The sequence below is a fragment of the Trichogramma pretiosum genome, unplaced genomic scaffold, assembly GCF_000599845.2.
Source record: "Trichogramma pretiosum strain Unisexual culture from Peru unplaced genomic scaffold, Tpre_2.0 scaffold27, whole genome shotgun sequence".
In the NCBI taxonomy this organism is placed as follows: Eukaryota; Metazoa; Arthropoda; class Insecta; order Hymenoptera; family Trichogrammatidae; genus Trichogramma; species Trichogramma pretiosum.
Window position 1 is genome coordinate 406,918 of NW_019641694.1, and position 13,148 is coordinate 420,065.

At 38.4% G+C, this 13,148-nt stretch overlaps 3 protein-coding genes across 5 annotated transcripts; 2 read left to right on the forward strand and 1 right to left on the reverse strand.

The window, feature by feature from the left end:
• Positions 1-64: 64 nt before the first annotated feature.
• LOC106648070 (protein transport protein Sec23A) lies at positions 65-3,866 on the reverse strand. The gene is made up of 9 exons (XM_014364740.2): positions 3,488-3,866; positions 2,983-3,270; positions 2,808-2,894; positions 2,224-2,717; positions 1,499-2,149; positions 1,265-1,415; positions 865-1,191; positions 558-779; positions 65-473 (listed from the first exon to the last, which is right to left on the reverse strand). The coding sequence occupies exons 2-9, from the start codon at positions 3,259-3,261 to the stop codon at positions 384-386; spliced, it is 2,301 nt and encodes a 766-aa protein (XP_014220226.1). The 5' UTR covers positions 3,262-3,270; positions 3,488-3,866; the 3' UTR covers positions 65-383.
• A 364-nt stretch (positions 3,867-4,230) lies between these two features.
• LOC106648071 lies at positions 4,231-7,454 on the forward strand. 3 transcript variants are annotated; one of them, XM_023461944.1, is made up of 6 exons: positions 4,231-4,468; positions 4,535-5,240; positions 5,319-5,457; positions 5,534-5,652; positions 6,433-6,527; positions 6,633-6,842. In XM_023461944.1, the coding sequence occupies exons 1-6, from the start codon at positions 4,452-4,454 to the stop codon at positions 6,688-6,690; spliced, it is 1,134 nt and encodes a 377-aa protein (XP_023317712.1). In that variant the 5' UTR covers positions 4,231-4,451; the 3' UTR covers positions 6,691-6,842. The 3 variants fall into 3 exon arrangements, with proteins under 3 accessions (XP_023317712.1, XP_014220227.1, XP_014220228.1); XM_014364741.2 differs by having other exon boundaries at positions 4,232-4,468; positions 6,752-7,454; XM_014364742.2 differs by having other exon boundaries at positions 4,232-4,468; positions 6,628-6,842.
• Positions 7,455-8,168: 714 nt separating this feature from the next.
• Positions 8,169-11,585, forward strand: LOC106660390 (silk gland factor 1-like). Its single transcript, XM_014383336.2, has one exon. It carries the CDS (start codon positions 8,786-8,788, stop codon positions 10,391-10,393), a length of 1,608 nt encoding a protein of 535 aa, XP_014238822.1. The 5' UTR covers positions 8,169-8,785; the 3' UTR covers positions 10,394-11,585.
• Positions 11,586-13,148: the final 1,563 nt, after the last annotated feature.

Consider the following 13,148-nt stretch of genomic DNA (forward strand, 5'->3'; position numbering starts at 1 on the left):
CATTTTTATTTATTTAAAATGATTTCATTAGATGAAGGTTGTAAATTTTAATTATAAGAATATAATTTTAATTCCAACATAATGGTAAATAAAGATTTTTAAATTAAATTATTCACATAATAAATATTTCTCAACCACATCTTTGAGTTGTAAGTAAAATATACATTAAAATTCATCTCGTATAGTTCTCTATGTAAAAAATGAAAGTTTACCATAAATTATATTTTTTATAAAGTGTTATTCCCAGTGAAATGCATAATTACATAAAAAGAGTAACAATTTTTATATGCAAAAGTTAAAACTTATAGTTTAATATGGAACGAAACATCTGTTAAATCCTCATCAATTTTAAGACATAAATTTCATTACTCTATCGATTTTTACTAGGCTGTTGAAGACACAGCTAATTTTTTCAAATGTTCCATGAATACCTGAAGACTGACATCATCCGTCAATACTGGAGCGCCACTTTCCTACAATCAAAAAATAATCCAAATTTGCATCCAATATACTACTTATAGTAAAAATTCAATGAAAATATGCAAAACGAAACTCACCCCTCCATAAGCATACATATTATTATGCGTTTGGCTGGGATTAACTTTACTCAACAGGAATCTTGCCTGAGAACCGCCTTGTTCAGTATCGATATATCTGGGTGCAGGGAATCTTACTGCTAAAATGTCACGTGCATCATCGACTGGACCTGCTAATAGCTGTTTGAAGTTTTCATACTCAGGAAGATCTTGATATTGTAACTGACGCCATTGTGCAATAGTCTAAACAATAGATTTTTCAATTAATAACTATCATATTAAGTAATTTTTAATATTTATAATGATAATGATAATTGAATTTATTTACTTCTCCATGGAATATAAGAATCTGGAAAAATGTGTCCATAAGAAGTATTCGATCAGGTTGAATTGATGATGTATCTAGTAATACTGGTTCAGGAGGACCTCCAAATCCATAACTATATAATATGGGTTGAACCATTATCAATGAATTGGTTAAATCCTCCCTCATCAACATATGCCTATAAAAACTAGTTTCATCAGGAGAATTGTTAAAAACTTGCAAAAATTGCGATCTTCGTAAATGATACATAAATTGTGGATATAGCGAGAAATTTTCTGCGAGTCTAAAACTATTGGGATCGTCTTTTCCATACTCTCCAAACTTTTGACACTATAAATAAAATAAATATATCAATAAAATAGTATTTATATTGTTCAATATAATTGATCCAGTATAAACTCACGAGTCTTATAAGCATTCTGTCAACCCATCTCAAAACATCTGGACCATCTTCAGATTCCGCTCTAAACACTGCAAGTCTTGACATCAGAACAGCTGCAGCTTCTTGATCAAATCCAGCAGCAATGTGATGTATAGATGAAGTGTCTGCCCAGCTAAAATGAATAAAGTTTATATTTTATTATTCATTGATTATGTTATTTAATATTAGAAATGTTAGAATTTAATTTTTCCTTACTTCCTAGCAATTGTTGTTACCCTGATTCTTCTTTGCCCATTACTATGTTGATATTGAGTTACAAATTGTATGCAACCTCTGCCTCCTTGTGGAATAGGAGCTGCTTGCTGATTAACAACTTCAAAGAATATAGCCGTCGTTGTTGAAGGGGTTAAGGCACAGAATTTCCACTGAGATGTACCACCTAAGCCAATTTCTTGATCTCCGACACAAGGTCCTTTAATGTTTAAAGATACACAAGGTCCGATGGCACCTGACACCTTGATTTCTCGAGACGTTTTAATTTCTAATGTTGCATTGAAACCCATTTTAAGATCGCCTTTGGGATCTTTAGCAAAAACTCGTTGGAAAGTTTGCTTGAAAAGTGAAGAGTTAAATGAGTCACCCATGACCATATGACCACCAGTTGAATTACAACATTGTCTCATTTCTAAAAGACCTGTTTGGTCAAGAGCACAAGAATAAATATCAATAATGTGACCATTTGCTGCAGCTCGAGCGGCTAATCCGTCATAATGCTTGGTAGCTTTTTTAATGAACTTTGCATTATCTTTTTGTATATCGTGATGAGAACGGATAGGCTGTCTTAAATCATCAGTAACAACTTGTCCTGGTCCTTGAGAGCAGGGTCCACCAACAAACAACATGATTCTATACCATAAAATAAAATAATTTAATGCATATATTATTTATAAAATAAATAACGAATAAAAACTAAATCATACCTTCCTCCTGTATTAGCATAGCTTGCTTCTAGCAAACCTGTTGCCACGGCAAGAGCAACACCTGTCGAACGTAAAGGTCTTTTTCCTGGACCAACTGGCCAAGGGTCTCGTTGTAATTCTCCTAAGAGATCGGTCAAACTCATATCACATTTATGAACAGGTTGCAAAAACCGATTGGCGGGTGGTAAAGATTGACCAGGGGGTCCGCGTTGATTCACATTTTGACCCGCAGGTAACCTTCCAATACCTAACATATCTTGCACTTGTTTGGGCTGTAAATCCTTTGTGCCACGAAACACATAACTTTTACTGCAGCCTTCACAACCAAGCTCATGAACCTGGACCATTTTACCAAAAGTTATCAAACCAATTAAAGCATTAGATGGTAGAAGTGACAATGACATTTGTAATGAATCTTTTAAAGCTGTGAGTTCATCTTCTTCCAAACAAGTGTCAACAACAAGCAAAAAAATGGGTGGCAAACACTGAGCTCTCTGTAATAAATGTGACATTTCATTACTCTGATTTAAAAATAACTTCTTATCTGTAATAGAAATATAGTTAAAAAAGATCAATTATCTTACCATTATAGTATATTCAATTGTTGAGAACATTGGAATTAGTTCAGCAGGTTGGCATTGCTCTGTAATTGCAGCATATTGTGGGGGAAACTAAGCAGAAAAATTAGCAAACATTAGCATAAAACTTAATAATTAAAATAAGTAGATGTAAAAATAACAACAAATAAGAGTCACTTACAGGATTTCTTTGAAAGCAGAAGTTGCAACCCCATAGCTTAGCTCTGTAATCTACTTGGCACAGAGGATTTAAAATTGCTCTACAGTTAGCCCTTGTACACAAAACAGGATCATATTGAATTGGAGGAAGATCTAAGCGTTCTTTTATTGGTTGATAAAGTGTACCTATCGGTACCACTAATCTGGTAGCTTCAACTCTAGACGAAGGCCATACATTCCAAGTGAAACGTACCCCATCTCTGTCTTCATTCTGTTGAATGAATTCTTCATATGTTGTCATTTTGAACCCCTGCAGTCGATTTCAGATGTCAAAATAAATTCAATAAATGAATAAATAAATGTTCTTAATCTTCATGATAGAATTAGAACAGATTTCGAGAAAATTATGGATATAAGCAGTTCTTGTGAACAAGAATTATATTTTTTTAGATAAAATCACTGCGTTGCATTACAATCTGTTACACAGACAATTCATCAATGAAATCGTAATTAAGTATTATAATTACCGATTAAATGGGCAGACTTATAGCGAAGAAAAAACACCATATGTTGTTTAGCACAACTCACAGCAGAGCCGCTTACTTCATAATTGTCAAGAACGAGTGTTGCTTGGAGCTTGGAGTAAAAATTGAATACTTTCAGATGTAGCAGCCGCTGTGAGAGCCACGTCACTTGGACAGAAGAGCTTTGGCAGTTGCGAGCGCCCTCGTTTTTTATTATGTCAAATAACTGATCCGCAATTCGCAAGATTATACATTTGCAATTGTGCCGTATTCGCACAGATATACGTGACTATGGCGCAGTCACGAGAAAAAGAAAGAAGTAAATTTAGCTGTCACCTTGTGATAAACTGGGAATCGGTGAAAGTATACACTAATCACTTGATACTTATACACTGACTCATTGACACGTTTATCAAACGTGTGATTACATCGAGTACTCATAGAAATTCTAAATGTTAAAATGAGATTAAATATTGCTATAAGTTTTATACAAGTAAATAAAAAAGCTAGAAGTTGGAAAAATAATAAATTCGTCGCAAATTATGTTTTTGTTATTGGTTCACATGAGTAAAGTTGAAAGCAATCTATTCTTTTGATAAAAAAACTGTTTAGATATTTCTTCAAATATTGGTATTGTTTCATTTTGTTTAAATTTAAATTACGATCTATTTATTACAAAGTTCAGTTTTCATATGGCAAATTAAACTTCTTACGAGCAAAATAAACTCGCAAATGAATTGTAGAAATAGCCTCAGTGAGCGATCGACGCTCAGTGATTGTCAACAAATAAAGCTCTTGTATACTGTAGTTAGTTTAGCCATAGTAACACACGATAATAATATATAATGTAGTGGCATTTATTAAGTTAAGTCGTACTTTTACGCGAAAATTAATGTGCTCTTATAATTAGTGATACATGAATTCAGTTTTAGTTTACTTATCAGTATTTACTTAAATTAATTTAATAATGAACATGAGCAGAAGGTACCTATATTTTTTATTTGTGAAAAGAAATTTTTGGTAATTAAATTACTATACTTAAATTTATAGATCATCTCGACCAAAGATACCAAAGGAACGCGATTTTGAACCAAGAACTAGGCGATATAGAAATGGTCAAAATCATAATGGAAAAATACCTAATGATAATAATTATATGAATGATTGTGACAATCATGAACAAAGCGAAGATGAACTTTTAGGAATGGGATATTCATCAGTTTTATGGGCTCATCCAAGATTACCTCAGGCTCAAACTTTTTCAAATCAACATAGACAACCTCTTTTTACTGCTATGTCTGATCCAAGTGTCTGCAGTTATCCTACTCATCCTTTAACATTTTCAGTAGATCCATTTACAATACCACCACCTTTATACAGCTATTATCAACCTACTTTTAAACCTAATTATAAGGAGTATCGAAACAGGCACAGGACTAATTCTTCTCGACAAAGAGGAAGTGAATCTCTTAATAATATGAATAGTTTTGACAACGAGCATTTTAATTTTTATGAAAATACTTCAGCATTTATGCCCTATCAAACTGGTGATTATACAAGTTTGCCACCTGATGGGAATATAGATAAAGTTAAAGTAGATAAGAAAATAAACTCAGAACATAGGAGGTACTCTGATCCTGGTCTGGGTCCTGCTGATAATCCTAATAATGTAAGAGATGAGGATTCAGATAGTACTGCTAGTTATAGTTCAAGTACAACTGGAAAAGATAAAATGTATATGAATCTTGTCGAGCAGGTGTGTTGAACATTTAATGTATAATAATTACTAAAATAATTTTCTGATGGGGTTTTGAGTACATACTTTTTTCAACAGTTGACCAAAATGAAAGAAGCTAATAGTCAGTTGTTCAAAGAACTTCATCAGACCAAAGTAGATTTAGAAACAGTAAAGAATGAATTAAACCAATTGAAACAAAACATATCTTCAGACTATCAACCTGGAATGCTATCAGGTAAAATGTTATTTTGTACCACATTGAAGCTTTCTGATATATTTTTTATCATAAAATAAACAATTTTTTCCCCAAGATCTCATAAGGGAAATTAGGGAAGCATCTAAAGTAAAAGAAGAAAGAATGATTCAAAAAATGAAGCTGTTCATGGAAACTCAAGAATCTTCAAGACAGAAAGACTTTGAACACTTATTGGTAAGTAAATGAGTTATTGGATAAAATATTTATAAAATTTAGCTTTTCACTTTTACGTTTTCATTTAATGTGCTTTTGAAAAATTCGATTTTTTTCTTAGCTCTACAGTAATAGCAAGCTTTTCGTTGATATAACAGTAATCTACAATATAGTTATAAATTAATAATAATCAATAAATTAGGTAACTGTATCATATTTACTGTACGTAGATATCGATGAATCGGTAAAAAAGACCTCGTTGAAATAGTCAGAAAAAGACCGCTAGATAGAGCTCTTGATGTTTTTTCATGTTTTGACGGACGTGATAGATTCAAGCTCTATCTTTTACAGTGCTATCGACCGATGTAAATTCGAGAATCATAAGTAAACTATCTCATTATCAGACACTCAAATAATAAAGAATACATGCCCTTATATATTTATTTTGGGTAAGAAGTTAATAAAACACGAGACAAAATAAACGAGTGTTTACTCGTAACAGATCAGAGTTTGAATGGGCGTTACATAAATACTTAAGCGCTAAAGAGTACTGAAGAATGTTTTGGTAAACTCACGCGTGTTTACTTACTTTTTTAACATTTGTGACTTGTGCAGAAAAAAATTTACTGATAACAAACTATTTTGCGCTCGACTTTCTTTGCCGTTTCGCATCTTTTTCTCGGTAAAAAATGAATTCAAGTCACGAGATTGGCATTCATTATTTCAAGTCACTTAAAAGACATTTGTATAATTAACCATTTCTTGATATTCGTCAAATAAATTATAATTTTAAACTTTTAGCATGAACTGGAACTGATAAAAGTACAAAAAGTTAAAAACGAAGAAAAGGTTCATAGTCTTCTGACGGAAGTTTCGCAATTAAAACAGAATTTAACGTAAGTAAACTAGGTACAAAGTATATATAATTTTACAATAATGAATTTAATTGCATTTTTTTTAATTTTTAATAATGCACAATCATTTCGATGGGCTTAGAATAGAAGTTTTGATGTGGCTAAAGAACCAGTTTTAACACATTTGCGAACTCGCGAAAACTAGTTAAGAATCTTTTTCATGAAAAAACGTAATATAAAATACGTTGCATCGCATTGCTTTTTAGGCTCGACAATATCGTCAGTTTGGTTCAAGATAAGTTTTTCATTCCACTGCTCGAGCAAAATTACGCGGGAGAAGCGGCGACATCGCTGCCGACGGCAAATTCGACGTTTGACGTGGACAAAAATTCCGATGTGCCTAACAGCAACGACGATTTCAGAGTATTAGGCATTGCTGATTTATCGATAAAAGAGAGTAGCAGCGGAGTAAATAAAAATTTATCGGCAGGTCCTGTTACTGATCTATGATTTACGCCTTGTATAAATGCCGTACATCGCGAGTGCAACGATTACTCGTTACAATATTTGAGCAACACTTATAGATAAGTCAATAAAATTGTAAATATATACATTTAACTTATCTGTTAAAGAATTATACAAAATTAGTTTGACGCCAAAAGCAAAAGGCAAATATTTGTAAATCAATACGATATATTTTCAAAGCGCGCGCACTAAAGTCTGAAAATAAGTAAACTTTACCAAAGTGCACTTAAATATGTATAATCAATTATGAATGTATACGTAAGGGCATATATTTTAAGAGATGTATTTTTCGCAATTTATCACGCAGATCGTCCCTATTTTATGAATATTGTATCGTCGAATACGAAGTTTGAATTATGTATGAGCAAGTACGATTAAATGAAGTTTCTGTTTTTAATGTTACGACGCAAACAACGAATAAAAGACACTATTACCCAGTTGAAATAGACGTGTAATTATTTTCCATTGATCCTTTGTACATATTTATGTTGTGCCGAAAAAGCATCATCGGTTAAGTTGACTGGTGTAGTTATGAAAAAGCCATCGGCGCAGCAAAGGAGAGGGGTCGTCGTGCAAGCGCTGTCGTGAATTATCTCGGCACAGAGGCAGATGCTGCAAATTGATAATAATCAGGTGAAGTGAAAAAAAAAAACACCGAGCAAAGTAATGTAGTAAAAATTGTTGTACGCGCGTGTATGCATCCATGGACTCGTATACAGCACATATAGAATATGAAATGCGGATAAAAAGAAAGATGGCTATGGCAGGATGAAGGCTCAGCGCGAGAGTCGTCAGCTGACACAAAGGGTCACGCGCGGAGGATGGTCGTCAGCGACGGCTCTCGGAGAGCAGCACAGAGAGAGAGAGAGAGAGAGAGAGAGAGAGAGAGAGGCGAGGAGACGGAAAAAAGCACAGAGCCGCGGCGAAAGCTAGCTCTCGGAGCAATGGCGCGCAAGCGCGACTCCACCCAGGCGCCGCCCACGATGTCTCATTAGCGAGGCCGCGAAGCATTGGCCGACATGGCGATCGAATGGGTGTGGCCAGTCGCGGGGGCCAATATTCCTGGGGGGACACGGCGTCGCCCAGGAGCGGGGGAAATAGTGTTTGTACAAGACACCGGGCCTGAAAGAAGCATCAAACATTCTCCGTGCAGCCACGAAGCGCGTCGTATAATGCGCGAATAGCGCGCTCGACTTTCTCTCTTTCTCTCTCTTTCTCTCTCGAAATTCATCGTCCGCTCATTCATACGCATATATATGTATATAAAATACGCGTTTGCAAACATATATATATATTTGTGTGTGTGCTCACGTCGTCAAAGTTTTTTTATTTCATCGGTATAAACAACTTTGAAACTGAAAATAGTGAGTGTGTAATTGTGAGTGCCAGTTAATATTTAGCGTTGACGCTCTGTGCAGGCAGAAAGAGAACGAGATAGAGATCGACAAAACTTGTTTGTTTGTGTGTAGTAAACAGTGGTGTAGTAAGCAGTAGTCGGGGCAAGTGTCAAAAGTGATAGTTGTGATTCGAGTTGTGGCGACAGTTCGAGTCGTCGGAGGCTCTCATGTCACTGTTATAGCGTAGTCTAATTCGGGCTCGCTGCAGTTACCGCGACGTCGGGCTGTCGATCGTCGCGCGCAACGAAGCCAACGAGCGAGGAAGGTCTGGATCGTCCTGTTAATGAGGCCTCTCGAGCATCGCGCTCAGAGCAACATCATCAACTGCTTCATCAGCAGCAGCAGCAGCAGCAACTGTTGCACGACAACGGTAACGCCATGACTATGCTAAACTCACAGAAGCTCTACGAAGCGTCCCAGGGGAGCATCGGCGGGGCCATGAGCTCCAGCGGTATGACCAACATGGGCAGCATGGCGCCGACCTACAGCAGCATCAGCAGCATGAACTGCATGCCGATGGCCATGCCGATGAACTGCGGAGCGCCGCAGAGCCCGAGCAGCACAGCCTTCAACATGAGCTCGGCCATGACGATGGCCTCGATGGGCCACGGCGGTCACATGGCCGGCGCCTACGGGGGCTCGGTGGGTGCCATGGCCGGGCCGACCGGCGCCGCGGCCGCCGCCGCCTGCATGAGCGGCCTCTCGAGCTACGGACCGCTGAGTGCCACGAGCGCGGCTGTGGCGGCCGCCGGCTCCAACGCTTCGGCCAGCAGCGGCCTGAGCGCCACTCCGAGGCCCGCGGAGGCTCTGGGCCTCACCGAGCCCGAGTCGCCCAACTCGGCTCTTCGCGCCCGCGGCGACAAGCCCTACCGGCGCAACTACACCCACGCCAAGCCGCCCTACTCCTACATTAGCCTCATCACGATGGCCATAAATAATGCCCCGTCGCGTATGCTCACCTTGTCGGAAATCTACCAGTTCATCATGGACCTGTTCCCGTTCTACAGGCAGAATCAGCAGCGCTGGCAAAATTCCATTCGTCACTCGCTGAGCTTCAACGACTGCTTCGTCAAGGTGGCGAGGACGCCCGACAAGCCGGGCAAGGGCTCGTTCTGGACTCTGCACCCGGGCAGCGGCAACATGTTCGAGAACGGCTGCTACCTCAGACGTCAGAAGCGCTTCAAAGACGAGAAAAAGGAGTCCAACAGGCAGACGAGCAAGCACCACCATCATCACAGCGCTCAGCAGCAGCAACAGACCGGCCACACCAGTCCGGACGTGAAAAAGCCGCCGCAGCAGCATCATCCCCACGCGCACCACCACCACCTGGCCCAGCAACAGCAGCAGCAGCAACAACAACAACAACAACAGCAGGCCGATGACAAAGATCATCTGCACGCGGCCATGGTGGCTAGTCAGCATCAGCAGCATCAGCAGCACCAGCAGCAACATCAGCAGCACCATCAGCAGCATCATCAGCAGCAGCATCCGCACCACCATCAGCAGCAGCATCCGGCGGACATCGGACAGCTGCTCGGACCGGAGCTCAACTCGACGCACGACGAGCTGGCCGCCATGGTGGTCGGCCGGCATCCGCACTTGCTCACCGACTCGGCGAGCTTGCACCACGCGGTCCTAAAGCAGGAGCCGTCCTACGCGACGAGCAATCACCCCTTCAGCATACAGAGACTGCTGCCGTCGCAGACCGGGCCGACCACGTCCCCGGGCGCGCCCGACGTCAAGCCGCCTGAGCTCAAGATGTACGAGCTGGCGACCCAGGGCTACGGGCCCAGCTACGCCAGTCACAACGGCCTCCAGATGAGCAACGGCAACGGCATGCACCAGGTGTCGTCCCACCACCAGGACTACTACCAGAGCCCGCTCTACCATCACTCGGCGGCCGTCGTGTCGACTAGCTCGGCCAGTGGCTTGGCCAGCGGAGCTTCCTCGGTGGCGGGCGCCCCGTCCAGCACGAGCGGCTTGTGACACCACGCCGCTCATCCCTACGCTTTGGCCTGAGTGGCGGCTGCCGCCGCGGCTGCTGTCGCGGCTCAACGAGCCGCATGGCCATCGACCGTACCCGAGGATGAGCTGGACGAGCTCGACGACGACGACAGCTCGCTCCTTTACTGCCAGCAGCAGCAACAGCAGCAGCAGCCACCCCAGCCCCATCAACAATTGCAGCAGCATCCCGCGCAATCGCCGGCGCTCCGAAAACTCAATTTCTGCGATGCCTCGCAAAAATTGAGCTTGCGTAAGGAGTAGGAGGAGCCGACGCCACATAGCAACATGGCCTGCCGATAAGCCAGCTTCGAAATCGTACGCTGTGGCCAATCGACTTTGCTCTTTATCTTTCAAGTTTTTTCATGTCCCGAGCTCGCAAAAATTCGGGAATACCAGTGCTAATATTAGGCATATATGATACATTTAAATACGCTCAAATCCAAGTGCAAGTGCAAAGACACTAGTGTTTGAATCTACTGAGCAGTGATTTTATATGTTAATCTTTGTTAATATGTCCATAAATGTTATGTTAACATAATATCTATCTTTTAACTAAAAAACAGAGACGAGGCAATTTTTCCTTCGGCTTACCTCTGAATGAAAATTGACTTTTGTACCTTGGGTAGCTGTATTCCACAAATGCGCAAAAATTGTTTTACCAGACAAAGACAGTGTTTGTGATTACGTTTGTTTTGCCAACAAAATATTCATATCAAAATATGATTTTTGTCGCGCCAACAAAAATTCTTACTTATTTTTACTTTACCACAACAAAATAGAGTTTTTTAGTCACAAACATTGTTGTTGTAATGTAAACCAAGTTATTTTGTGTGCTTAATGTAAATATACATACGTTATTACGTAAAAGACATATTAATATTTAATGAAAATTTTGTATGTACATATTATTTTACATTTGTAAGGCTCCGTAATTAAGTTCTTACTCTATACATTGTATATAAGATAAAAAAATTTGAAATGAATTATATGAAAAATTTAATGGCTATTCTCTCTTGTTTATTTATTGGCTTGAGTAACCACGACACACCATCGTCGAGGAGAACGGTAAAACTTCATCTATCCCTGAATCGCGTATCGCTACTTTTATTGTTGTTGTTATTGTTGTATTAATTAATTTTATTTTATTCAAAGTATACAAATATTTAATACGAAAAGAAAAATTGGTCGTCTTAAATGATAAAAAGAAATTACGCTCGGCTACGAAATATTTATTTTTTTATTTACTTTATAATGAAACGGTTTGCTTGAGATTGCGTTTATCATCAAAATGACATATTTTCCTAATGTTAGCACCGATGACTTTCTCTGCGTTCAAGTGTGTCGATGATACTGGCGACGACTGCACAGCTATATGAAAAAAAAGCGAACATAAAAGTGCTAGTGATATTTATGTAATAAAACAATTTTAATTGAGTAAAAACTATTGTATAGATAAAAGTGATGAAAATATATATGTATATTATAGAAGCGCAAATTTTATATAAATATATTATATATATGCCGAGCGTGCGAGCATAAATGCACACGCTGATAACTTCAACTTTTCGTCCAAAAACTAAAAAAATCTTTCGTGTCGTATGAATTCTGTATAAATAAAAAGTGTAGATAGTTCACAGATAAATCGTTATTGTAGGTGTAGCATTGTCGATGCACACAACACACATCCAGTCTTTGAGCAAATTCTGATGAACATATACAATTTCTTGACAACGACGTGTACGAGAAGAATCGCTGTCGGTAATTTTGCTCGGGCGAGAAAAATAAGATATTAAATTCGTACATAAAAAAGTATAAAAATGTATGTAACGTTTGGACTGATACACTGACTGAGTTCATTGTAGAAGTACTTATCCAGTTAAATTTTTACTAAATGACTCAGCTAATTGGAATATGTTCATTTTTTATACATATATATTACGCATAAATTCAATTGCGTAAAATGTATTGAAAAAAAACTATAAGCACATGCTTTGAGTGCAGAAGAGTCTAAGAGAGTGGAAAAACGCGACAAGATTACTTGTCATACCGAATAACGCAACAAGTTCCATAATTAATTAATGCTAGTTCGAAATAATAACAACGGCAGTGGCACTCTCTTAAAGCGTAATCATTTGCTACCTTATTAAATTTTTTTTTATTTTAAAATGCATAAGGCTGCGCATTACTTTTGATGTATAAATTTTACAATTTAATTCTAGTGTAAATACATGTATGTAAACTTAAGATTTAAATATGTAGTGTTCAGGTATGTACGGTGTTGTTTGTGATGAGCGCGTGCGTGTGTGTTTGTGTATATTCTGTGACTGTAGACGTTAAATGAATGACGACCGATCGTAATCGTTTACACTTTTCGACTTGTAAATATACTATAAATTGTAATAAGGAGTTCAAGACGATCATTACCGATTTTAAATCGTAAAAAAAGATCAATAATCGCGTTGAACCGATTCCTGCTAAGAAAACTAAACATTATAAAAGAGTATCGTTTTCTTTGGCTACAGTATGGTAGCTCGATGCATTTAAGTTTTGTGAGTGACGAGAGAAAATGAGCCCACACTGATTCTACAGTACACAAAAAATAATGTAAATGTTTCAATAAAAAATACGTATTTCTATGCTTATATTAATTGGTTACTTTTTGTATCGATATGAACCTCCCAACCTCAGCTTTGACATTCCTCAAAAGTATTTGCAAATCAGTATGCACACAAAACTC